At 46.9% G+C, this 25563-nt stretch overlaps 1 protein-coding gene across 1 annotated transcript in view; it reads right to left on the bottom strand.

The window, feature by feature from the left end:
* The window catches only part of LRRC51 (leucine rich repeat containing 51), an 80993-nt gene that overhangs the window by 21568 nt on the left and 33862 nt on the right, over window positions 1–25563 (bottom strand). The window contains exons 3-4 of the mRNA XM_085623427.1: window positions 19771–19976; window positions 6641–6789 (exon numbers count right to left, since the gene is read on the bottom strand). Of these exons, the coding sequence (XP_085479553.1) occupies window positions 6641–6789; window positions 19771–19976 (355 nt within the window). The remainder of the gene's footprint in view (window positions 1–6640; window positions 6790–19770; window positions 19977–25563) is intronic.

Here is a 25563-nt window from a genome sequence, read left to right on the forward strand (position 1 = left end):
TGGTCATCCTGCCTCCCGCCTGACCCTCCCTACCGACTCCTTCTTAAGGGGTCCCTGTCGGGACACTCACTGTGACCCCTGTGACCTCACAGGCGGTCGCTCCTTCCTCGCTGCTCTGCCGCTCGCCTGCCTGCTGCCTCACCTGCTGCCAGACCGCTGACGGTTACCGCTGACCTCTTCTTCTCCGCAGCCCTCCGCTTCTGCCCACAGTCCGCCTTCCGCTTCTTCCGCCTTCCCGCTCCTCACTTCTCACCGGCCCCGCTGCCCCGGTCACTTCCTTGCTTTCCCGCCGCTGCCCCGGAGCCCCGCCTCCCCTCCTCGCCCATTGGTCATCCCGCCTCCCGCCTGACCCTCCCTTCCGACTCCTACTTATGACGCCCCCTGAGCGACCGCGCAGCGGGAGCGCCGAGTGAGCGCCGAAGGTGCGCCAAAGGTAAGCCCGTCTGCGCCTGGCCCGCGCCCAGCGCCAGACTCCCTGGCCCCCGCGTCCGCCACCCCCCCCGCAGGACCTACGATGCCGCCACACTCATCGCACTCAACACCGCCCAAACCCCCGGGTGCCACCAAGCATCCCCGCGACACACCCATGGACCCTTCGCCTGCCGATCCTGCAAATTCTCCTGCCTCCGCACCGGCACCGCACCCACCAAGACGGACAACAGCAACCACCTGAAGTGCATCCTGCTCAACACCCGCTCCGTCCACAGACACGCCATGGAACTCTGGAACCTCCTCGACACCGCATCTCCAGACATCGCCTTCCTCACGGAAACCTGGATGAACGCCTCCTCAGCCCCCGACATCGCCATAGCCATCCCGGACGGCTACAAGATCATCAGGAAGGATTGCGTCAACCAGACCGGAGGGGGCATCGCCATCGTTCACAAAAGTACCATCCGCATCTCGACTGACTCCATCGACACATTCAACGCCGCCGAATACCTGCACTTCCAGATTCACACTGACCCCAAGACCACTCTCAGAGGCACCCTCATCTACAGACCCCCTGGACCGCGCACACAGTTCTGCGAAGACATCACGGACTTCATCAGCCCTCACGCCCTCCCCTCCGCCGACTACATCCTCCTAGGAGACCTCAACTTCCACCTGGAGAACAACAACTACCGCAACACCACCGCCCTGCTGGACAACCTCGCCAACCTCGGACTCCAGCAACTGGTCAACACCCCCACCCACTACGCCGGCCACACGCTCGACCCCCTCTTCTCATCCAGCAAGCACGTCACCTTCAGCCACTCCACCGGACTTCACTGGACTGACCACAGCTGCGTCCACTTCAGCTTCCAAAAGAACACGATCCACCACCACCCAAAGCAGGTTCCCCACAGAAACTGGAGCAAGATCACAGTCGACCAGCTCACCACCTCCCTCAGCCAGAACCCACCAGGCAGAACAACGGACTCCAACACAGCTGCCCTCGACCTCACGCAGTGACTGACCTCCTGTGCCAATGACCTCGCCCCGATGAAGAACCCACCCACCAGACCCAGAAGCAAGAAGGCCCCCTGGTTCACCGACGAACTCAAGGACTCCAAGAAGGCCTGCCGCACCCTCGAGAAGGCCTGGCTCATCGACAAAACAGCCGACAACATGACCGCCCTCAAACTCGCCACCCGGAGACACCACCAGCTCATCCGCACCACCAAGAAGACATCCCTGAAGGAGCGACTGGACAAGAACGCCCATGACAGCAAGGAGCTCTTCAACATCGTCAAAGAGTTCTCCAACCCCAGCACCGGCAACAACGACATCACTAAGCAGGAACGCTTAATTTGTGTCACCACTTTTTCACCAGCATCACATGTAATCAAAAAGAGTATAGTCAAGCATTGGCCCATGTTAAATGCCAGCCAACTAAACCTTGAACGCCCACTGTTCGCCTTTAAATGGGCAAAAAACATTAAAGATCATCTAGTCCGGGCAGCCCTGCCAAAACCCCCCCAAAAAACAACTATCAACGATGCATGGGGGTTACCGACTCTTACAGGTCATGTGAAATGTGGGAGCTGCATATGTTGTGATTACACTGTTGAAGGCAAAACCTTTGAGCACGGAGCAATCAAATATGAGAGAAAATATTTTTCTAACTGTAATTCAACAAATGTTGTGTATGCAATTTTCTGTCCCTGCAAAATGATCTACGTGGGCCAGACAAGCCAGAAAATCAAGCTCAGGATCGGACAGCATCGCAGTAGAATCCGGTGTAAAACGGCTAATGCACCCCTAGTGGAGCACTTTACGGACAATGGACATACTGAGAATGATCTCAAATGGACAATTATCACAGTGATCAAACCACCCCCAAGAGGGGCAGACATTTTTCAAATACTCAACAAGGAAGAGCTCCATTGGATTCTGAGAACCAATAGCATCCACAGTGGCCTCAATCGCCTTGAAGACTGGACCTCCCTTTTATAAAGATGTCCCCGTTTTTCTAAAAAGATGTCTCTTTCAACGTGTATTCAAGTCACAAACACTGCCACTCTGTATGCACGTGCTCGTGTAATCACACTATGAGTCACTTACTCTGCACCTTTCCTGGGCAACCCACACCACCTTAAAATGGCCGCCTCCTTTTCATCATTTTAGTCCTTCTTCACTTTCCTCCGATTGTGTGCCTTAACCAGTCCTTCCCACACCACCTTAAAATGTCCGCCTCCTTTCCATCATTTTAGTCCTTCTTCGCTTTCGGCCGATAGTGTGCTTTAACCAGTCCTTCCTCACTTTCTGCCGATAGTATGCCATAACTAGCTCTGCCTCGGCAAACCGGCAGTCTCCATTGAAACTCCGAAGCAGATGCGGCGATACTGCCCACGCTCACTGAAGTAAGTAGCACGGCTAGATCCCTTGGACACCCCCTCTTTAACATGGCGGGTTCACGCCTAACCCATTCTTACCCCTCTCTGCTTCCAGGTAATGCGATTGTGCATTCTCCAACAGCTGGCAGACAGCACCCAACAGGACTTTCTGCCATAAAGCAAACAGAATTGGTAATTAAATTATTCTGTTTTACACTCAATTTCCGTGTCAACTCCACCCCTTCTTAAACTTAGACACCTCTACCTCTGCCTTCATTTAGATCCCGCTGGTGTCAGCAACCCCCAAAGCCCAGATGTTGAGCGCTCCTGCGCCTATAATGAACCGTTGACTCTCTGCCACCTTAGGTAAAGTCCCCACTGCCTTCTGGGTTCACCCATGAAAATATTTCATTCACCTTCGCACCGCGCCGTTTTTTTGTTTCTCCTGAATCACTGGAAACACCTTGCTCATGATCAGGCACTGCGCCGGTTCGTCGTCCTTTAATATGCAGACTGGTTTTTATCATACTCACTTGTCTCTTCTCCGTTGAAACACTGCAATAACTCACCATTTCATGACGAAGCTGTACTAGGCACCATAAATCAGCATCAATTCAACCAACTCCTTTTTAACGTCGTCACTGCGACACGAATTTCAATCCTCACTCAGCATAGACTAAAGAAATGTCACCACCTCTGCATGAAATTCAATCCACATTGTTCGCGCAACTCCAAGCACCTAAGTCACAAACGTTATGCTGAAAACATGCCTAGTATTGTGTCAAATGTGGTTAAAACTCTTCCTTTCCATTTTTTATCCCCCTTTTTCTCCCCTTGTTCCTTTTTTGTATGTAAAGAATTGTAAAAAAGTTGTGATATATTATCAAGACAGCAGTGCATTATTTGTTTGTCCTGAAGATGATGCCCTATATTTAATGTGGCATCGAAACGTCGTCGACACCCAAACACCCTATGCACTAGACTCAAGCTATAACACATTGTGCAACGGTGTTAAATGATTAATTTGTGTCTGTCTATACTGAGAACAACTGTACAGACCCATTTTGGCTTGCCTTTTGGCCAATCCTGTGTTCATTGTTCTGTCTTGTGTTCTGTTGGTCACGGCTGTGCCCACTTGTCATTTGAATGTTTTATTTGATACTACTTTTGAAAAATACTATGAAAATAAATTCTTGTCCGGCTGGACAAAAGACATACATTCTATTCTAAGTGTATGGTTATCTATCACACTGTATTCCTCCTGAGTAGGGACCACTGTTCTCAATAACATGAAATTGGCCAAGGTCCCTGTCTTAATTCCTTTGGGTTCCCTTGTTCTGTAAAATATCACTCCCTCGCAGGACCTCTGCGACTCCCTCGCCTCGTACTTCCACCGCAAGATCGCCGACATCCACATCAGCTTCGGCGCTCCACCCCCGCACCCATCGGTCGAACCAACACACCTTGCTGCCACCCTCCAGACATGGACCAAGGTGACCCCCGAAGACACGGCAAGCATGATGAACACCATCCACTCCGGATCGCCGACCGACCCATGCCCCCACCATGTCTTCAACAAGGCCGCCTCTACCATCGCACCCTACCTCTGAAACATCATCAACATCTCCTTCGACACAGCCACCTTCCCGGAGAGCTGGAAGCACGCCGAGCTCAGCGCACTGCTGAAGAAACCAACAGCGGACCCGACCGACCTCAAGAACTTCCGCCCCATCTCGCTCCTTCCCTTCCCCGCCAAGGTCATCGAGAAGATCATCAACAAGCAACTAGCCGCCTTCCTCGAGACGAACGGATCCCTCGACCCATCGCAGTCCGGATTCAGAGCGAACCACAGCACCGAGACCGCCCTCATTGCAGCCACCGACGACATCCGAGCCCTGCTCGACAACGGCGAAACAGCGGCACTCATCCTCCTAGACCTCTCCGCAGCATTTGACACCGTCTGCCACCGCACCCTAGTCCAACGCCTTAACGACACTGGCATCCAAGGAAATGCCCTGGAATGGATCATCTCCTACCTCTCCGGCAGAACACAGAGAGTACGCCTCCCTCCGTTCCGCTCTGAAGCCACCGAAGTCATCTGCGGCGTCCCGCAAGGATCATCGCTCAGCCCCACCCTCTTCAACGTCTACATGAAACCCCTCGCTGCCATCGCACGCCAACACAACCTCAACATCATTTCCTACGCCGACGACACCCAACTGATTCTCTCCCTCACCAGAGACCCCGACACCGCCAAAGTCTGCCTACACGAAGGAATGAAAGACGTCGCCGAATGGATGAACATCAGCCGCCTGAAGCTGAACACGGACAAGACAGAAGTCCTCATCCTGGGACCATCGCCCTCCGCATGGGACGACTCCTGGTGGCCCCCGGCACTAGGCACCGCACCCAAACCAACGGACCACGCACGCAACTTGGGCGTCATCCTGGACTCCTCCCTATCGATGACCAGACAAGTCAATGCCGTCTCCTCAGCTTGCTTCCACAACCTTCGCATGCTCCGCAAGATCTTCCGATGGATCCCGATCGAGACCAGGAAGACGGTCACCCAGGCCCTCGTCACCAGCAGACTAGACTACGGAAACACCCTCTACGCCGGTACAACAGCCAAGCTTCAGAAACTACTTCAACGTATCCAGAACGCCTCCGCCCGACTCATCCTGGACGTCCCCCGACGCTGCCACATCTCGAGCCACCTAAGAGACCTGCACTGGCTCCCTGTCAACAAGAGGATCACGTTCAGACTCCTCACCCACGCACACAAATCCCTCCACGACCTGGGCCCAAGATACCTCAACGAGCGACTGACCTTCTACACGCCCACCCGCCAGCTACGATCCGCGAACCTCGCCCTCGCCGTCGTCCCTCGCATCCAGAGAACCACCGCCGGAGGAAGATCCTTCTCCTACCTGGCGACTAAGACATGGAACTCCCTGCCCGTCCACCTGCGACTGACCCGGGACCACCTCGCCTTCAGGAGGCAGCTCAAGACCTGGCTGTTCGAGCAGTAGCAGCCCCCCTCCCCCAAGCGCCTTGAGACCCTTCCGGGTGAGTAGTGCGCGATACAAATTTCTTGATTGATTGATTGATTGATTGATTTGATGCAGACAGAGTTTGAGACACTGGATGTCTGAAGTAGAGGAGCCTTTCAAGTAGAGTTGTGTATGTTTGGTATGTTGGAGACTCTTGATGCTGTTATCTGTTAGTAGAGCCCCATGGGGCTCTATGTAGACATTAAAGGTGACATGAGAAAGTCTGAAACCCTGAAGGACTGTGCAAGGGATAGCAATCTTTTAGGAACCTGGAGGAGTGAATAAACTGTTGATTGGAAAGCTACAAGGACAACCAGTGAAGGGCATTGCTAGTGAACCCCATTCAAGACTCCTTGTAGTGGATGAGGGTTGGATGGTCATCTGTGTTAAAGACAGCTGAGATATCCAGTAGTCCTGGTGAGCGAGAACTACTAAACAAGCATTGGGCTAAGCCAAGGTGTCTGGCTTGCCTATATATTACCAATGTAGGCACAAGGTGGCACAATTATTCAATGTAAATAAAATTGTACAGCAGAGAGTGACTGTAACCCTTTCACCTGCAACATAAGCACAATATAAACATCTGCGATGTGTCATGGCTCTGGTAGTATTGAACTCATTGGCATTGCCAGCAGATAGCTTCAGCTGTCTGCAGCCAGGTACTAACATGGTATTGTGTTAACAGTCTTTATCAAAATCATTGCTTATTGAGTTCAACAGTTATTATGTTGCAATCTTTTTAATGTATTCATTATTCTTAAGTCCTACCTGTAGCCTTTCTCAGACTCAATTGGGTTCCCATGCAGGGTAAGGCTTCTCAGATTGGGAAGAGCTACCAGCTTATTAACCTCAGAAAGTTCTGTGATGTCATTCCCATGGAGGTTGAGGACATAAAGATTTGGATAGTGAGTAAGGATCTGAACACGGAAAAAGAAAAACACATTATTTTCAGTCGTGTATCAATAGGCTTCCAAAGTGTGGCGTGCCATACATGGAATACTGTGATTTCTTCAAGTTAATTGACAAAAAACAAATTGACGGGTGGAAATATGCATAATTTAAAAAAAATTACAGTAATAAAAAAGATTAATTTAGCCATGCGTTTTATAGAAAATTTTAATCAAAGTTTTTTGACAAAGCCAAAGAGAAATTAACAGTTGCAAATACAATAGATTTCCCCTTGTCCACCTTCTCTGCAAAGCCTGGCAATGATGTAGAGGTATCTTCCTTGAGTTTTTGAGAAAGGGTTGGCTTAGCACATATGCTAGTGTTCAAAATATATATGTTCACTTGAATTGGTTCCTCTCTTCTCTGAGCCGGTCTGAATTTTATTTTATTCAAAATGATTGACATTTGTCCCTTTGCACCATCATAACACGGCTGCCCACAACGTGCTGACATTACTACTGACATGCATGCTCACAGTAGGTCAGCCGACATTTGGTAACATGGATGCCCATAATATGTCAAGAATTACCACCTCCAGGCAGTTGATGTCCACAATATGGGATGAACTACCACCTTGATGCCAGAACCATGACTGTAGTGTGTAGGTCCACAATATGCAGGAATTACCACCCTTGTGCCAGGGTGAACATTATTCCACGGTTAGGCACCATTGTGTAATGGATGCCCACAAAATGACAAGAGTGTCCTCCTTTGTGGCAGGACCAAAATTATGCCAGAGCTAGGCACTATCATACCGTGGACATTACGAACTACTATATTTATGCCATGGTCAGCATGGTGGATGTCATACCACAGATGTGCACAACTTCCCACCATTATATGAAAGCTGTGCTTTACCAAGAGTGGACAATGGAAACCATCTCATGGAGGCCTGCAAGGTGCCAAGACGTACCACCAACATGTGAGGGATAGCATTTTGTCAGGGTGGTCAATGGGCACAACACTTATATATCAATATATTACCTACTGGCGGTCGCCAGTAGGTAGTCCTAGTTAGAACCTACTTTCAATAGGAAAAGCGTTTTTTTGATTTGCCAATATCTTTGGCGCCGTTTGACGAATCTTCGCGAATTTGTGTATGTATGTATATATATATGTAACCTTCTCGCCTTCCTTCCTTAATGCATACCTTTTTTTGCAATCTCTAGTATGGGTTGTCTCCCTCAATCGTCAAGGCTCCACTATCAATCAATGCTTTAATGAGGGGGATAGGCAGGTCGGGAGTAAACCAGGCAGCCTAGGAGGGTGGTGAAGGCATGAGAGCCTGGTGAGGGGGCAGGGTGAATGCAAGCAAGTGTACGTCAGAGGAATTGACAAGAGGAGTGCTTTAGGCAGCCTGGGACATTAGATGGATGGGGCTGCCTGTGGAGGAGGTTGCAAGTGTGAGTGCCTCGGAGGGGGGATGGAGGTAAGAAGGGTGGTTAAGAGTGCCTCAGGGTGCCAAACTGCCAAACCCTTCCCTTCTTCTCCTCCTTTCTCAGTTACTGTGCTGTCCGAACATCTGTCCCTGGCACTCCTTCCCTCCGGTAAGTCTTGACACAGTGGCCACATGTATGGAATAGTCCTGTGCAGAAACATAAAGCAGGCCCCAGCAGCCCAGCGATGCAGGGGGCCCCAACCCCTTTAGAGGTGCAAAATCAGCCCAAGACCAGTTAATATCTGCGAAATATGGGAGACTCAGGTCCCCCCTTAACATTCTGAAAGGCGGGACATCATCTTGTGTACCATCACTGGTCCTGACATTCTTACTGTGTGGTTATTCACTATGTCACAGCCAGCCCTTGTTTGGTGCCTGCAATACCTTATTGTGTTGATGGGGGCTAGCGTAATAGCAACTCCTACACATGCTACATGGAGCAGTGCACATCCTTTAATTTTTTGGCAGGTGGGTGCTTGGGGTGCAATTTGTAAGAAAGGTACAGAGCATGTGGCCTTGTTTTCTCAGCGAGAGGAATGATAGGTGTGGGACCATGAGGCAAAGTGATGTATAGTGTTGGGTTTGAGAAATTGAAAAGTCTGTGGCTCTGAATAGGGATTCTTTCTTCTTTTCTCTTCCCCTGCTGCTGAGCCAGCACAGAGAACACTTGCTTTTCTGCTTGTAACAGGTTCTAAGTTAGGGGAGGGGAGAGTGTTGGGGTGTGACATCCTCCCACCCCAATAAATGCATTCTTGGCCTGGGAGTTTGGTCTGGGAGCCCTACGTTGGTTCTTGTATCTGTGTGTGTTGTCCTCTCCTGAGCCAAGAATGAAAGACAAAACGGTGACCTTTGATGTAAACCAGAGAAAGAGAGACAGAGATACCCATCTGGTGATTCACTTTCAGTACCAGCTTCCCTGCTTGGACAAACCCTGTGATGCTAGGTACATATTTTAAATCAAAGAGCTTCCATTTTCGATTTTTCTAAGCTATTTTAAGCAGTAGCGTGCAGAAAAGCAAACAATAAATCCGGTCACTTTAGGCATCAGTGACGGTCCAACAGTACATCAGTCACTCTACTCCGTAGTGCGTCCACCTTCTTCCCCAAATGTTCTCATGTTTATAGAGGCATCCTCTGGCTGCATACACCAGTTCATCAAGCTTCGTGCACCAGTCCATTTCTTTACGCCACGTTAGTATTGAGGGTGGGTCGCTGCAGGCTCGGGTGATATCACGTTTAGCAAAAAGGGTGCCCAGTTCCACTAGCGATCTTTACCCTCTGCCCCCCCCACCTCTTCAAGTAAGCCCAGTAGTAGTCTGTGGGGTGCTCTATGGTCCATGACAGAATGTGGAACACCTCCCACCAGTATTGAGCTATGACCGGGCAGGACTACACCATATGGAAAAATGTTGTCTCCTTCTCCGTGCACCCAGTGCATGTTGAGGATGGGCATAGGTAGGTATCTTTTTCTTTTGTATAACATACGAGAGAACTTTTAAATACTTTAGTTCTTAATGTTGCTCCATCTGTTATAAGAAAATAACCCACATTTAGGGTTTATATGACTACCCACTTACCTCTTTGCTTCACTAATTATCATGGGTGGGGGGGTAGATGAATGTTTCACCTTTAATAGATGTCTGTCTAAGCAGTGATATCATCTGATGTAGTAACCTGAAACGCTTCTGCATGTTAAAGAGATACACTTTTTTGGAACTTTTAAAAAATGTTATCATATTTTTACAACATGATTGTAGTACGATTTATATGCCATATGTTTTCATGGCTCTGCTTGTGCATGCACATAGAAAAGGGGCGACCCGGTGTCCCTCAGAACCTGGGTATAAAGTTTATCAAAAAAATGGTTCTGTAGGGTTCTATAGAGTTATTTCATATACGCACAAAGCATCGCAAAACCAAACTGCTCACAAGACATGGATATCGCCCACGCCTATACACATGTACACATTCATCGGGAATAATCACAAAAACACACTGAATGCATATCCACTTTGCAATTTGTCCGAATTAATTCATTCAAATATGGTCATTTTTCAAAGATACAAAGAACGGCTGTTTGCAATGGGTGAGGTATATGGTGCTCAAGTGACATATGTGCTCAAGTGGAAAAACAATTTGTGCAGTATATACAGGGTGGTTCAGGATTTATATACAGGGGACAGGACAAGGTTATTTAGTGGCCAGCGTCAGAACCATGAGCCCTGGTTGCTATTAATGCTCCTTTTGTTATGCAGGGCCATGGTTCGTCTGAGCCTTGGTATATCGTCGACGATATACCAAGGCTCAGACCACCCTGTATATAATGCACAAATTGTTTTTCCACTTGGGCACATATGTCACTTGAGCACCATATACCTCACCCATTGCAAACAGCCGTTCTTTGTATCTTTGAAAAATGAACATATTTGAATGAATTAATTCGGATAAAATGCAAAGTGGATATGCATTGCATGTGTTTTTGTGATTATTCCCGATCAATGTGTACATGTGTATAGGTGTGGGCGATATCCATGTCTTGTGAACAGTTTGGTTTTGCGACACTTTGTACGTATATGAAATAACTCTTTAGCACCCTACAGAACCATCTGCTTGTGCATGGACTCTCAGAGCCAACTCAGACTAATGCCTAGGCTCTAGCTCGACTCGTCCTATTAATTTGACTGTGCGTCCTCCTCTATTTGTGATTCGGGCTAAGACAATGGGGCTGGTAGTCACTTGATAAAATGATGTGTAAAAGGTGAGAACCAGAAACATGGAGCCCAGCCCAAATGCACCAGTTTGACAATTCTACCATCAAAGCTTCTTGTAGCACAGACAAAGAAGAGTGTATGAGTTGAAAATACATTTAGAATAAGTGGTCCCAGGGCAGGAACTTCAGGACATTGTGTTGTACGTGACCATAATATGCGTTCTTAGGAAAAACTACCAGGTTCAGGTGGGAACGGCAGGGGCGTAGCTTACGCAGGGGTGTTTTGGGTATGATATCTCTCAAATGCGTTCTCGGTTTGGCATTTGGGTCTGTGGGCCATATTCAGCTCTGCTATGTCTGGCTTTTCTAATCGTTTTCATTTCACTAAGAGATTTTAAGTTGTTAATTTTTTTGATTGGGATCTTAAATATATATAGTGACCGGTTTACCAAAGAGAAGTAAAGAGGTACTCCTTGAATGGGTGCAAACTTACAAATTTTTGGAATTCATAAACATTGTCAGTAGTGTCCTTGGACAGCTGAGTCAGTCTCAAGTTTCCTGGCAGACTTCTGGCAATCAAACACCCAAAAGGTGATGGGATGAATGCTTGCAAATAGTCTAACCAGTGGTAGTTGTCCGGGGAGCATTCCAACCTTTCGTTTTTCACCCACTGTGCCACTCTAGACAGAGTTCCACCTAATGCAAATCTGTACTGACCCTGTTCCCTATGGATAAAGGCCAACCCAAACCATCACACTCCTCCACCCTGCAGCCCACTGATGTTTTAGTTGGGAACTTTTAGATTCACTCCCCCCCCCCGTCCTACCCCGCCCCTGACCCGAGTTAAGGTACCTCCCTGGCTTGCATCGTACCTTGTTTTCCATTAGAAAAAAGGTGAGAAGTGCCTTTTTAAAAACAGTGACATAAGGTTTCATCTCACTGTGCCGCTTCATGACGTTGTTGAGGAGAAACACAAAAAGAAATACAGGTCTCTATCAGTACACAGACAGGCGTTGAGCTAGAATGCCCTTATTGCCAGGGAAGGTGTGCTGCTAAAGGAAATGGCAGAAGTGAAAGAAGTGGAGAGGAGTATAGACAATGGTGAAGCTAGCAGGGCAATGGACAGGGGCAAACAGTGTCCCCATTTGTAGGGGGGTTGTTTTCGGCTATACAGACTGCTGTTGGTATAGGTACTTCCTTCATACAGCAAACTCTGCACCGACTCCAGCGCCCTCTCTGCCACTCACTAGGCCTCGAAGAGGAAGAAATATGTTTAGTTTTGCCCCAAACCAGACACTGCCTCGAACTCTATCAAGAGAGTTACAGTCAAAGTGTGAGTGAGATCTGAATTAGGAAACCCTCTCCAGGTGGAATCTCATAGTCTGTTTAAAATCCAGATAATGGAGAACATATTCAATTAAGTTGGTATGATATCAATAACATTACTGGGAGGTTAGGATATTAAAGGAAAGAATAGTGCATTTTGACGGATGCTGTGAAAGTTTAAGGCATCTGAATAATACTTGAACAATGCCAGGATGTATAGTTGGGCTACCAGATTTTGCAACAGATAGTTTGCTTGATTCCCTAACTGGCAATTACATCTTCAAATCATGGCAGAAAGACAATTGGATTCTGTCAAAATCCACAACGCCCTGCCTTGATTTTGAAGGGGTACAGCTCAGCTCATTATACACCAGCACCAAGGGAAAATCTGGACCTGAACCATATAGTACTCTTGAACTTCAGTTCAAGCCTCATCAATGCTTGTAATAACACTTGCATGATACCGCACAGATTGCTTTTGGCCTTAATAAATCATGCAATCTGCAAAAGTAATGGCCTTTCAATCTGGTGATTTTGCAACCTAAGCACTGCTGTCTGCCATGGGACACCTGAGAATTTAGACTTTAAATAGCCAGCTGAAGGCCCACAAATTGAGGATGAAAAACCCTACAGGAAACCTATTAGTGCATAACTAAATATCTATGTGTATCATTGAATGTCTGTAGAGACAGTGTTCTTGCTGATACCCATCCCCTCATCTTATTGTTCTGACGGACACAATATGTTTCTTGGTGCATGGGACCGGTCACAAACCTCTTGACCAGTGCTTTATGTGATTACTGCATGTTACTCAATAACAAAGTGCTAGACACTGTTGGAATTTTGGGTAAAACCCAAAGCCCTACTTCTTTTAATGCGAGTGACTACCGTCCTGTCATCAGACCATTGCACTACTAATGTTTGGTGGTAGCTGGTTATAGTAGTACGATACAGGCCATTTCACCTGGACCTCAGAGGAGAGACTGCCTACTAGCTCACCTTCTGTCACGGTGGCCGGGGAATTCTCTCCTCAGGATGACGCTGATGCTTTAATGGGGTCTACCTCCCATCCGTCCCCAGTCCGGGAAACGTGTGACACACACGGACTAAGGAGACAGGTGGGCGAGGGAAGGAAGGGAAGGAGCCGCTGGGAGAGGGACCTGGAACGAAACAAGCACACCGTAAGAAACACGTCACTTGTGACCCTCCCGTTACCTCCCCACCACTCTGTAGTCGAGTTCTCACCTGCTACCTGCCCACCCGTATGAAGGAGGGTCCCCCGGCTTGGGACGACGTGTAGCTCAGTTGAACGCGAGCACTGGCTTACGGTCGCAGAGCCAGGGCGGACCCTTGTGACTGGTTCGGATGGTCAATGGGGCGCGACCTCTCTGGGTGCAAAGACCAGCACTTCGACTGCAGTGCTTAATGCCCCAGAGCGCGTCCCGGATCAGGGTCACACACGGAGAACAGAGAAAGACGCCTCCCCGGAGGCAAAAGAAAAACAGTACTCACAGTTACGTAGAACTGAGAACGGAGCGGGCGCTGCGACTCTGAACCCGGAACTCCGTGGGCAGAGGAGCGCCTCTGTTCACGCTTCTACTCTGGACCCGGCACTCCGTGGGCAGAGGAGCGCTTGGGATCTCTTCTGGAAAACTGGAACGCTGAGGGCTCAGATCTCTCAGACGCCTACCAGCGTCGGGGGTCACCGGCGAGGTTTTCACCTTCGCGCTACCACTCTGGACCCGGTACTCCGTGGGCAGAGGAGCGCCGGTGGTGACTTCCGGGAGGCTGGGACGCTGAGGGCAGGGAACTCCCCGAGGTCTTCCTCGCGTCGGGGCTGCCGGCGAGGACACACCGCTGGAGCAGGGGAGCCTGGATCCGAAGGATGAGGGCGAGGCCGAGGATACAGGACTGGAACGTTGCGTCAGCACAAAGGTTGAGACTGGACAGGCAGGAATCATCGGCAGCGCTCGTTGTCCGGCGGCGGCTTTATCCGCTGTCGCGCTCGACGCAGGTCACGTGGGGCGTGTTCCGCTGGGCGTTCTGGGAAATGTAGTTCCCCTGGAGTCCGTTCGGCGGGGAAGGCGTTGCGGTGATGCGAGCAGCGCGCTATCGGTTCTCGCCATCTGACACCTTCTCACCTTGATATATGTGTAGAATGTTATGGCCAGGCACCTTTATGTCCCATATTTATATGTGGAATGTCCATGCTTATGCTTGAGTAAGATCAGGCGATGTACCTATGTTGTGGTCACAAATACAGAGGCCTGGAAACATAGCCACAAACACATCCCATAGAATGGCTGGGGCCTCATATAAAGGACTTTGTGCTTAAGAGGAATTTTTCTACCTGAAATCCACAAAAGGCGGATAGAAGAATTACGTCTAAATAGTTGCCAAGGCACTGAGGAAAACCAACAGGAAATGCACTTCACTGTGATGCCTTTCCCCCACAACTTTGGGGTGAACTTTAACCTTGACATGAAGTTTGGAAAAGCCAACTGTCCCAGAACTAGATACAAATTGGCTCTTCCAGCATATTCTGTGTTCATGTTTTTATGCAAGTAACTTTGAACGCCATTGTAGAGGAATACAGCGACATGATACAGAATATGTTACTGCATCTTTTTGGGGGTAAAGAACTATATCCTTTCTGCTGAGAAAAAAATGCTGGTGCTGCTGAAGGAACCCGGAGATAAACTCTTGGGCTTGGAAAGAACCTACTTGGTCAGCCAGAGGTCAAGTTTAGAGTGGGGATCGAAGAGGTTGAGTCTTGTGAGAGCAGAAGATGTAAACTACTCAGCCAAACTTTGTGTCCACCTGCATGCAGCCCCTAAAGCCTGTATCTTTTGTCCTCTTCTACACCAGATAATTGGGAGAAGCCTTTGTGCCTGCATCGCCACATGCTGATTGTGACAGGCTTGTGTATTCACCCTGCATTAACACATTCTGGCCTGCGCCCCATGATCGTAATAGAATTGTGCACCTGCAATCCTGCAGTTGTTATATCTGAGCTGATAAACAAGCTGAGAGCGTAATGAGGAGGGCGTGCGTGAACTGAAGAAAAAGAAGAGCAGCTTGCGTTGTTGGGTGGAGTGATCCAAGACAGTGCACTCATCTATGTGCTGAACCGCCTTGTGCCTCAATGGGAGGTGTGCTCCATGGGCTCCATGGGCTGTCTTGCGTTCCGGGAAAGGACGGCAATGCCGGGATGGCAGAATGCAGGACTGGTTGAAAGATGTCATACTTGTGAATGCCATGAATGTCAGAAGAGGAGCATGGACAAGCCTAATCTGCCTGCTCCGAGACGGTGGTTTTTCCCATAACATGTTAACAGAGGAACCCAATAAAAGATGAAGCACAGCCTTTTACCGAGATGTCAGTTCCAGTTAAAACCAAATATAAAGATGCATTTCCAAGTGATGGATGCATTGCAACACATGCCCTCCTTTATTTTTCATCACCTATATCGCCCCTATGTTCGCATTTTTGGCCCTGATTTTTTGCTCCTTGCGTTTTGGAACTTTCTACTGGATTCTACTTTGTTTGTACCTTTGCCTGCTTTTTGGAGCCTTGCTAATTTCTTCAGTAGTAGTCAAGATTGCCAAGGAGGTTTGTTATCCTTTGTCTTTCTCATGTAATAATCTGTGCCAGGTGGCACCGTGGCTACTGGGGGAGCGCCCTTTCCTCTGGCAATCAAGAAGGGGACCCAACACACCTTCTCAGCACTCAAGCCTTGAAAGCATAGTCACATCACATTTACAAGTGACTGGTGACCGTCACTGGTCTGTTTGCCCTAACCTTGATTCAATGTATCACTTCTTCAACTGTTTGATGACCTTGTGTGGCCTGTTTGCCCCAATCTCTGAGCAATGTTTGAGCATGTGCAGCCCCTGTGCCCCACCACTAAAGCCAGTTCTCATCTCCATTTGAAGAGCTCGTTGGGCGGGCTCTTGGATCCACCTTCTGCTCCCTGAAGCGCCCAGTGGCCCAGACTGTGCCACTCATCCCCGGAGGCCCAAGCATTTTGTCACCACAGCCTGCAGGGCAGCCCTTTGTGCGGCCTCATTGTTCCCGGGCAGAAGGACAATAAGGGCTGATAGGAGTCAAACCGTGATAGCTCAAACACTTTCAAGCCTAGACTTAGAAAGATATAGCAGTATGTCTGAGGGTCAATTGCTGTGAATTTCAGACTTCAAACTGGTTGCATGATTTGAAATCTGGCCCTATTGAGATACAGTAAGCTGCGCACAGCAAAAAGGACGCAAGAGAAAACAAGCATTGGCAAAGCCGATTGGTCTAGCCTTCACAAGCTGATGCAACAATTGTTTTTCTTTTGTTTTTTTATATGCCCAAAAAATTAAAAGGGAAAAAAAGATATACCGTCACATCTATGTGACCACCTTATTGTTCTAATAAAAAAAATTTTTAAACGCTTACTGATGCAGCTGTTTTACTAGTGAGGTTTAAAAAACATAAAGTCTCAGTTATGCACATTATTATCATTATTTTGATTATTATTATAAATGACCGCCTAAGCAAGCACTCAAATCACAGGCCGCTACACCTGTGATGAGGTTATAGGCTTTAAAGAGGAGCGCAGGCAAAATTAATAGCTGTGAATTTAAAGTGAACATAAAAATCAATAAAATTAATAACTACCCTTAGTCTAAGCTTTGCAAAGGAAGATCAAGGAATTATTTTTAAGCAGATGTGAACAATGTGCACAAGTTTTGTACAATCATTCAAAGTGAAGGGAGCCACTGGATACAGTGGTCAGACCCATTGCACCATGCTGTATACTGTGCTGGACGGAAGCAAGTTGTGAATGACAATTTAACGAATCAATTAATAAAGCCACTGACCAAAAGCCCACCTGTGTATATATGCATGATTTTGTGTAAAAACAAAACCACAAAAAAACAATCTGTTGAGACAGGTAAACGTCTCTTAAAGGCCAGACCTAAAAATAAAATATGAATTACCAATGAAGGGGGCCAGACCAGAACACCTGCACATAGTGGGGATTCAGACAAAGTATTAACCTATACAGTAAAGAAGCACCCAAGATGGGAGTGTGAAGCACTGCACAATAAAGGGAACAACAGTGGCATGCATACAGGTCACTGACTCAATCACTTCAGCCACTTAACACTACATTCACCACAGAATTTCACTCAACAGGGAGGAACCCCTACAGCAGTGATTACAAAGTAGTTCTTGGTGAGGAATAGCTGCAAGGGGATGACTGCTGCCAGGAGTGTCTGGTGTAGTGCAGATCGCTGCAAGTGCCGATAGTGCCAGACAAGACTGTTGACAGGTTTCGGTCCTACATCAATTGCTCACGCCATTTTTTCCAGTTTCCATCAATTACATGGCAGTAGAAACAGGAGAATACAGACACTTCCTGAACATGGGTCAGTCCACAAGACCACATTCGGATATACCTTCATTTCTGTAACTCAGAGCACACCAACTTTGCTATGCAGAGCCCCCAAACATAAGTGCACCTGACTCAGGAAAATGCCACAGAGTACGGACCTGCACTTTTCTAATACTAAGGCACGTGGGAGAACAATTCTTAATGTTAAAGAGTAGTGACGCCACTACGTATTAAGCGATATGTTGAGTTTATCCAAATGCTACGCTGGAGAAAAATATCTGTTATCTGAAACATAAGAGATGCCAGTGAAAACATCACATTAATTCAGTCCAGAACAATCTAGTTGTCTGAACACATGAAATCCATGAACTATGTGCGGTTTAAGTAATCTGTTAGAGCCAAACTAATTCCCTGTTGAGGCCTACCTGGATAATTGTTTGATATAGTACCAAGAACTTGTTTTTCATGTAAAAAGTAGTTGTTTTATTTTTGTAACGCTGAAGCAACAAAACCAATCACTGGCAAAGCCAATACACCTGGCCTGCATTTTAAGTCCTGGCTGAAAAATTAAACAAACCTGCTGCAGTGACACAAAAAGAAAAGCGATGGCTTTCTGAATACAATGCATAAAGAATTCAATGCGCAAGGGTTCAGAGTATTTTTGAGATGTAAAATAGACCCCATGCATTTCAAAGGAGGCAGAATGACGCACCAAAGAACCAACAGTATGAGGTAAGAGAGAAATACTCGCCTAGGCGGAAACAAAGCCTACTCTGAGTATATTTTGAATTTTTGAAAACATTAGGTCATTTGGCACCTGGGCTGTCAAGCCAGACATAAAAAGGGAAGTTTTGGTATTTTCCACCTCAGTGCCAATCATGTTGTCTACCTTGGAAGGATGATGTGTGAATCAGCAAAGGTGTTCCATGTAGGTCGGTATTGGAGGACAGACCAATTTCAGAGTTCCAGCATAGCCACAATGTAAAACAACTCTTTTTGCATTCATTGGTCGGCTTACCATTATGCTATACCTAACCAATTTGGGTGGAAAACGGAGATTCTTTCCAAATTGGTATAATGAGCCATGCCGTAATTTTGCTTGACGTATTACCACATGCAAAATGAAAACAATAAGACAGGACCAAAATCATTAGGTCTGACCTGGTGGAATTTGTTGGCACAAAAAAGAAAATCTGTATGGTCGGACCAGGGCCACTGGAGTTATGCCACTGTGCAGCCGCTACTATTTATGTATAACTATAGATTTACCGAATTTGCCATATAATTGATCAGCTGTCGCATAATCTGCAGATTTTAACAAACAAAAATGTTTGTTTGTACCTCAAATGGTTCAAACATGACTAAGAATGCAGCAACGTGTTGCAGCGCCGTGGACGACCCTTTGCAAAGCTAGACTGGTCACTTTTCTGTTGTTTATTGCTATATGTGTGTGTTAAACTAGTACTAGTGAGGTGCAACCAATGCCCAGGGAGTTTTACCAAGTTTAACATGACAAAATAATCAAGTAATACTATTACAATAGTCCTGCATTATGCAGCATAATTAGCCTTTCTCTTGGTGCATAATTTACCCAACCCTGCCATATAATTTGGCCCTCTGGTGCCGCATAATACCAGTGGCCCTGGGTAAGACCAATTTCCACATGAATTTCCAATTCATAAAGGTGATATAGGGGATTACTTGTAATTCTGAATCCTAGAATTACAGAGAACAGTGGTATCTGGCCTGTAATGCATTGGACTTTTATTAGACACCTTCGGTCTACTCTGATTAAAATGTGCAGCTCTCGGATAACAAAGATTTGTGCAGTGAATGGCTTAGTCCACAGAGCCATCTTCCAGGCTTAGATCATCTTTCTATCGTGCAACTCTTTTTATAAACTTGCCACATTGTTTTCGTTCAATGTTTTTTCTCGTTGCATACATTTCGAGAAAGATTTGATTGAAAGACCTAGAGTCAAGAGGCTCTAAGCTGTGATCTCCAGCTCTAAACACATTGAATCTCTTATAGTTATCCAACATGCCCTAAGCTCTCGGGAGCCAAGGAGATCTCCCCTGGTGCTAACAACTTACGGAATCGATGGAGAGCAGGTCATTGAACGAGAGGTCGATCCAGCGGAGTTGGTAGGGGTCAGCCAAGACCGCCTCTACCATTTCCTTGAAACCAGTCAGGTCCGTCAGGGTGTTATTGCTCAATCGGATCGATTGAGTGATCGCCTTCCCATCAGCGGAGTGTTTCAGCGGCTTGGGGCCAATACGGGGATCTTCTACCAGCACATCTACAGGAGGTAAAACAGGAAGTGGCAGGGTAAACAATCATTCAACAAAGTTCTCTTATTTACTCATTTAAAATCCACATTTTTGCAATTCAAGTTGCTGTAAGATACATGCAATCGATATGTGGTACAATAGAAATGTTATCTTAAGACATAGCAGTGTATTTCATGAGTAATTATAACGCAAAGAAAATAGTCCATTCTAGGCGGCATAATAAAAGTAAAAAGAATAGTGTTATTTTTCTATGTATCTAAGAAAATACTCCTGTGATGGAGGCTCTATGTACCAAGTCTTCTAAGAAGGACCTGCCAAGCACAAGCCTAACCTTCCAAGAAAGGCCACAGTTGGTTTAAAGTATCTCTTAGTGCAAGGAGAGGACCAGGAAACTCTTGCCACCCTTGACATTTAATAGCCAAGGGACTTAACACCTTATGCACCTGTTCTGCTTGGGTTTTCGGATCAGATAGAACCTGCTCAACAGAGCCTCTCTAACCCAAACCAGAACGTTACCCCCTCCCTAGGGCCTATTCACACCTAAATAACCACATATATGTACCACCTAAGGACAGGGAATTCCTACTATATATACCAAGACCTACGAGTCACAGCCTCGCGGTCCCAAACGGACCCAGGACTTCCTGCCCAGACGGCAGCCACAGCCTCGCGGTCCCAAACGGACCCAGGACTTCCTGCCCAGACGGCAGCCACAGCCTTGCGGTCCCAAACGGACCCAGGACTTCCTGCCCAGACGGCAGTCACAGCCTCGCGGTCCCAAACGGACCCAGGACTTCCTGCCCAGACGGCAGCCACAGCCTCGCGGTCCCAAACGGACCCAGGACTTCCTGCCCAGACGGCAGCCACAGCCTCGCGGTCCCAAACGGACCCAGGACTTCCTGCCCAGACGGCAGCCACAGCCTCGCGGTCCCAAACGGACCCAGGACTTCCTGCCCAGACGGCAGCCACAGCCTCGCGGTCCCAAACGGACCCAGGACTTCCTGCCCAGACGGCAGCCTTAGCACGAGTTCATCCTATAATTACCACGACCTACAACAAGGGACTATATATCAGATCACACAACGACAGCTAGTTGAGCACAACTTGTTCCCCAGTTCGAGGTGCTCCTTTCTCCCTTATTCAGTTACCACCTACCTGATCAGGATTAACATCTGTTCATGTCAGGTCACAGCTGACTAGAAGAATAGGTTACCCTCTTACACAAGAACACGTAGCACATATTGCTTTAATACTTTATTCAGTTATTACATGCACACTCACGGAACATAATACATATCACATAACCTGCAAAGAAAAGTGAAAGATTAAGTTGTATACTCTAATAGTAAGGGGTTGACATCACCTTGGTCGTATGTAGCCTGCACTCAATGGTCATCTAGGTTCCCTTCTCGTCTGCGCCTCGGCTTCGCCTGGAAGTCACACAATCACGGGTTTACTCCCGTCTCCCTCTCCGAGTCACTGGGACCTCTTCCTCATCGGCTACTCTCTTCTCTTTGGAATATCTATTTCTCGGTTTTTCTCCACCTTCAAGTTTGTCATCTGTCTTCCCTGGAATACGTAGTAGCTTTACTGCTAACGGCCAGGTGCCGCCTATGGTCTAAAAGCAAGTGCCAGTATCTGCCTCAAACTTTCACTAATATAGATATGCATTTCCTCCTGGAAAATTCCAGCCCGTAACCTGCCGCCCACCAAATTCTTGTACCTCCCCGTGCCAAGGACACGTTCCCAGCCGGCTGGCCTGATGTAGTGTCTTCGGCATGAAGAAAAATACAATCCTTCGATAAGGGCCGGCCTGAACCGGTTCTCTCCAAGCGAATAACACCTCCTAACTAAAACACTGCCTATGACCTAGAAACATCCCAAGCTGCCAGAGCAGGAGGAAAGATGGAGTCTCTCCCGTTTAAGGCCTACCAGGCCTGAATTCAGCACGGCTCCATGAAATACCCTCACTACAGAACAGATTACCTCTAATGCTAACGAATCTATCCCCTAGGATATGTATGCAAACCCTGATCTATGGGGAAGAACACAGGATCATGTCGAAGTGCCTAATAAATAGGCTCTATACACTACTCTAACCCTTAGACTTGAATGGAAAGAGACTGAAGTCACCTAAATCACCCTTCAACACAATAAGACCGGAAAAATCGAGCAGTACAGCACCGTTCCCAGGTCACAAAGCAGTCGCTGTTCTTGCACAGCGATTGGTTTGCGACCCTAGAATGTTTTTGTTCTGCGACAGGTGCACCGTCCCAGAAAAAAATACCATTTAGCACGATTTGGAGAATCCAGTCTCATTAATGTTAATGAAGCATGATTTTCTTTGCCAATCCTACCGAAAGTTGTAAACACATTTGACACTCGCAGAGTACCGTGGAAGCAATGCGACTTGGATTTTGCAGTTGCAAAGCCTACAATTTTGCAAATCGCACACTTTGGGACCACAAAATCCTTTCAAACACGGATCTTAATTAAGGGTTGCCATGTAGTGTTGGACCTTTGTCTCCCTAATTACCATCATGGATTTCTTTTTGAAGCAGGAACAAGTATTATATCCTCACAGGGGGTTATAAAAAATGGAGGACCAGAGTATTGTGTTTATTTCATAAGAAGATTCCTATGCTTGAAAAAAAAGAAGAATGTTCATTACTGGGAAATAACAATAGACTCAAACCTCCAGCCTCCTGGGAAGTTTATAGTCTGCCACCAGTGACGGGTGGAGGAAAACTGAGTAGAATGGTTCAGAGGCAATAACTGTCAGGTACTCATTTGCTGCCCTGAATTTGTTGATTTCCTTGAGGATCACAGGTGGGGGAGAGAACTACTGAAACTAGCATGACTTTTTCAATTTCCATGATTGGGAAAATGTTGAGAAGTATCATCCCGCCACTTGAAAGATCATGGGACATTCAAATCTCAAAATGTTGAACACGTTTTACGTACTTCACTCTTGTGTCTTCCATGAGCAGTACAATCTACATTTGTATACTTATTGTGATCAGGGCTGGTTAAAATCACCACATTCCTCTGCACAACATACAACTGGGTTGCCGCCAAGCTGTATCAAAAGAAGAGAAGCCTCTATAAAAAAAAAGGAAGAAAACAATAAACTGATTGGTGGAATGCTTGAAATGAATCTCAGCCACTGATAATTACATGGGGCCGGATTCCAGTTGATCGGTTTTTTTTTGTCCACTACGACACGGGCTGCTTTGAATTCCAGTTCATAGGGCTGCTTAGTTTCCCATCTGGAGGGGAACTGACCCAGCTGTGCAGTTTGGACTGTTCCTGTTGGAGAAGGACCAGGGCGGATTTGCAGGTGGCTGGTCTCTGTCACAAGTCAGGTACTGAACAAAAACCAATGGTCTGTGATGCAGCCCGAGCCACCACCAGTGGCTGAGATGAATTGAAACATTTATTCCATCACATGTTTGTCTGTTGCAGTGGATGGCCAATGTAAAAAACATAAAACATGTATGTTGGAAAAAATGTAAATATCAGAAAAAATGTAATTATGGGAGTGTTTCAATGTTAGGGACTGACAACAAAAGTCCCCTTCACCCATCACCCCCATGACAATAATATCAAAAGTGGAAGGAATTTTTGAAAGTAGGGCATTTCCTAAACAGCACCGGTTTCAATAAAAACATGAAACTACAAGCCCCAGGCTCCATGAAAATGAAGAGTTTCAGAACTCCCGCCTTCTGAGACCTGCGCTCCTTTCAACCACTACGCGCAGGGTGGCCAGAGGCATGGCTTTCACTGGTGGTGCAGCGGCACCAGGGCCCTGAGGCCTGAGCGGCCCAGGGAACCCTGATTATTGGTCTATTTTGCAGTTCAAACAGCAGCCAGGAGGCCAATTTCCTTCCATGCCGCGGCATAAGTGCGCTTTATAAGTCCTTCAGTCAGTCAGTCCGTCAGTCCATGCACTGGGATCCATGACACACTGACTACACCACTGAGGGTGGCCACTCTCCTTGATTGACAACATGTGCCTTAGGACAAGAAAAGCCCAGAGTGAAAGGATGTCTGCACATGGACCAGGTACACTGCTTACATGCCCAAGTGACATTGAAAACAAATATTTGCATAGTTTCCAAATTGTGTTTACATCACCCAGATATCAAAAAACACTCAAAACATTGTTCTTCATTCATCATAAAACATCATCAAAATGTATGCCATCCCATGCACCGTCACTGTACATAGCTCAAATCATGTACAATAATGCGTCGGCATAGATTTAGAAGATAAACAGATTCAACAGTTCTTCATCTGATTTTTTGAAATGCTTCCAAATATTTTCCCGAACAATCGTTTCTCCAGGGGACTAAGAAGAGGCAATACCGTGCGACATGCAGAAGCGTTGCGATGGCTGAGCCACTACACATACAGAAACATTCCTGACTTTGAATATTCCCTTAATTTCCCTTTCCAAAAAGTATATTATTCAACCATAATCTCAGTTTTAGCAATAACTGTCGGGAAGACAATTCTGGGGAATCTCTCACTCATGACTCCGATCCTTTGGCAAAGCAATACTTTCACAACAAATAAAAAGGCTAAAATATTCGGTCGGATTTATTTTCCACCCAGGGTGCTGTGTAATTTTCCTTACTTCTGACTGACAGTGTCAAATCTGTGGCTGCCCCACCCTTGAACTCCTCACCACCTTTAGGAACTCCCAGACCACATGTGACAACACATCAAGAATCAGAAAAGGACACCTTGAGATACCTTGCCCTCCTAAAATTCACCCAAGGCTGAATACCACACTTAAAGTGAAAGCATAGAGGAAGAATTTGGAAAGGAAAGACAGAAGTTTCACCAGCAATGGGTGCAGACAGCAGTCCGTGTAATGCAGTTTACGAAAATGGGAAATGCAGCAGCGTTCTGAGTTCAGGTGGACGCTAAGGTACTAAGAAACAGGAACACTGATAAACACCACAAATAACAGATGATTCTTGGAACGAAGATATCAAAGTCCAATCAAGGCTTAGCCTCTTGGCCCAGAAGGGATCAATGATGAGCTTCAGAACTGACTGGAGCCGGTCAACCTACCATGAAAGAGCAAATCTCACAACCAAAGGGGGTAAACAAGCAAAGGAACTAACCCTTAACAGCCCTGCCCAATCCCTAGAGACAGTCACACAGGGAGAAAATACCAAAAGTGAAGGACACGAGTCGCGTGCAGATGAATGCAGCAGAACACCCTCACAACCAGCTGACGTGCTAGGCATCCACCTATTCCTTGATCGTCTCTCAGGGTGACCTGGAAGTGGACACTTCATGGCGGCCCTATGGGCTGCAGCGTTGATGAAGCGTGGAGTCCCCAAGTCCCGGTTTTCCATTTCTGCCCAAAATGAACAACTTAGGAGTGCACTTTCCTACTCCTGCGCCCCTTGCTACAGATTTTTCTACATTCTGTTGTGAAACCCTTGAAACGAGATCAAGTTTAATTAGGTCCACAGATAAGGTATTATTTTTAATTAGGAAAATGTAATTTGCTTAGGAAGCATAACAATATAATAACTACACCCCAAATGTTTAGTCTTCTCTCCCAGACCACTCTTT

Source organism: Triturus cristatus, chromosome 8 (genome assembly GCF_964204655.1).
Source record: "Triturus cristatus chromosome 8, aTriCri1.1, whole genome shotgun sequence".
Taxonomy (NCBI): domain Eukaryota; kingdom Metazoa; phylum Chordata; class Amphibia; order Caudata; family Salamandridae; genus Triturus; species Triturus cristatus.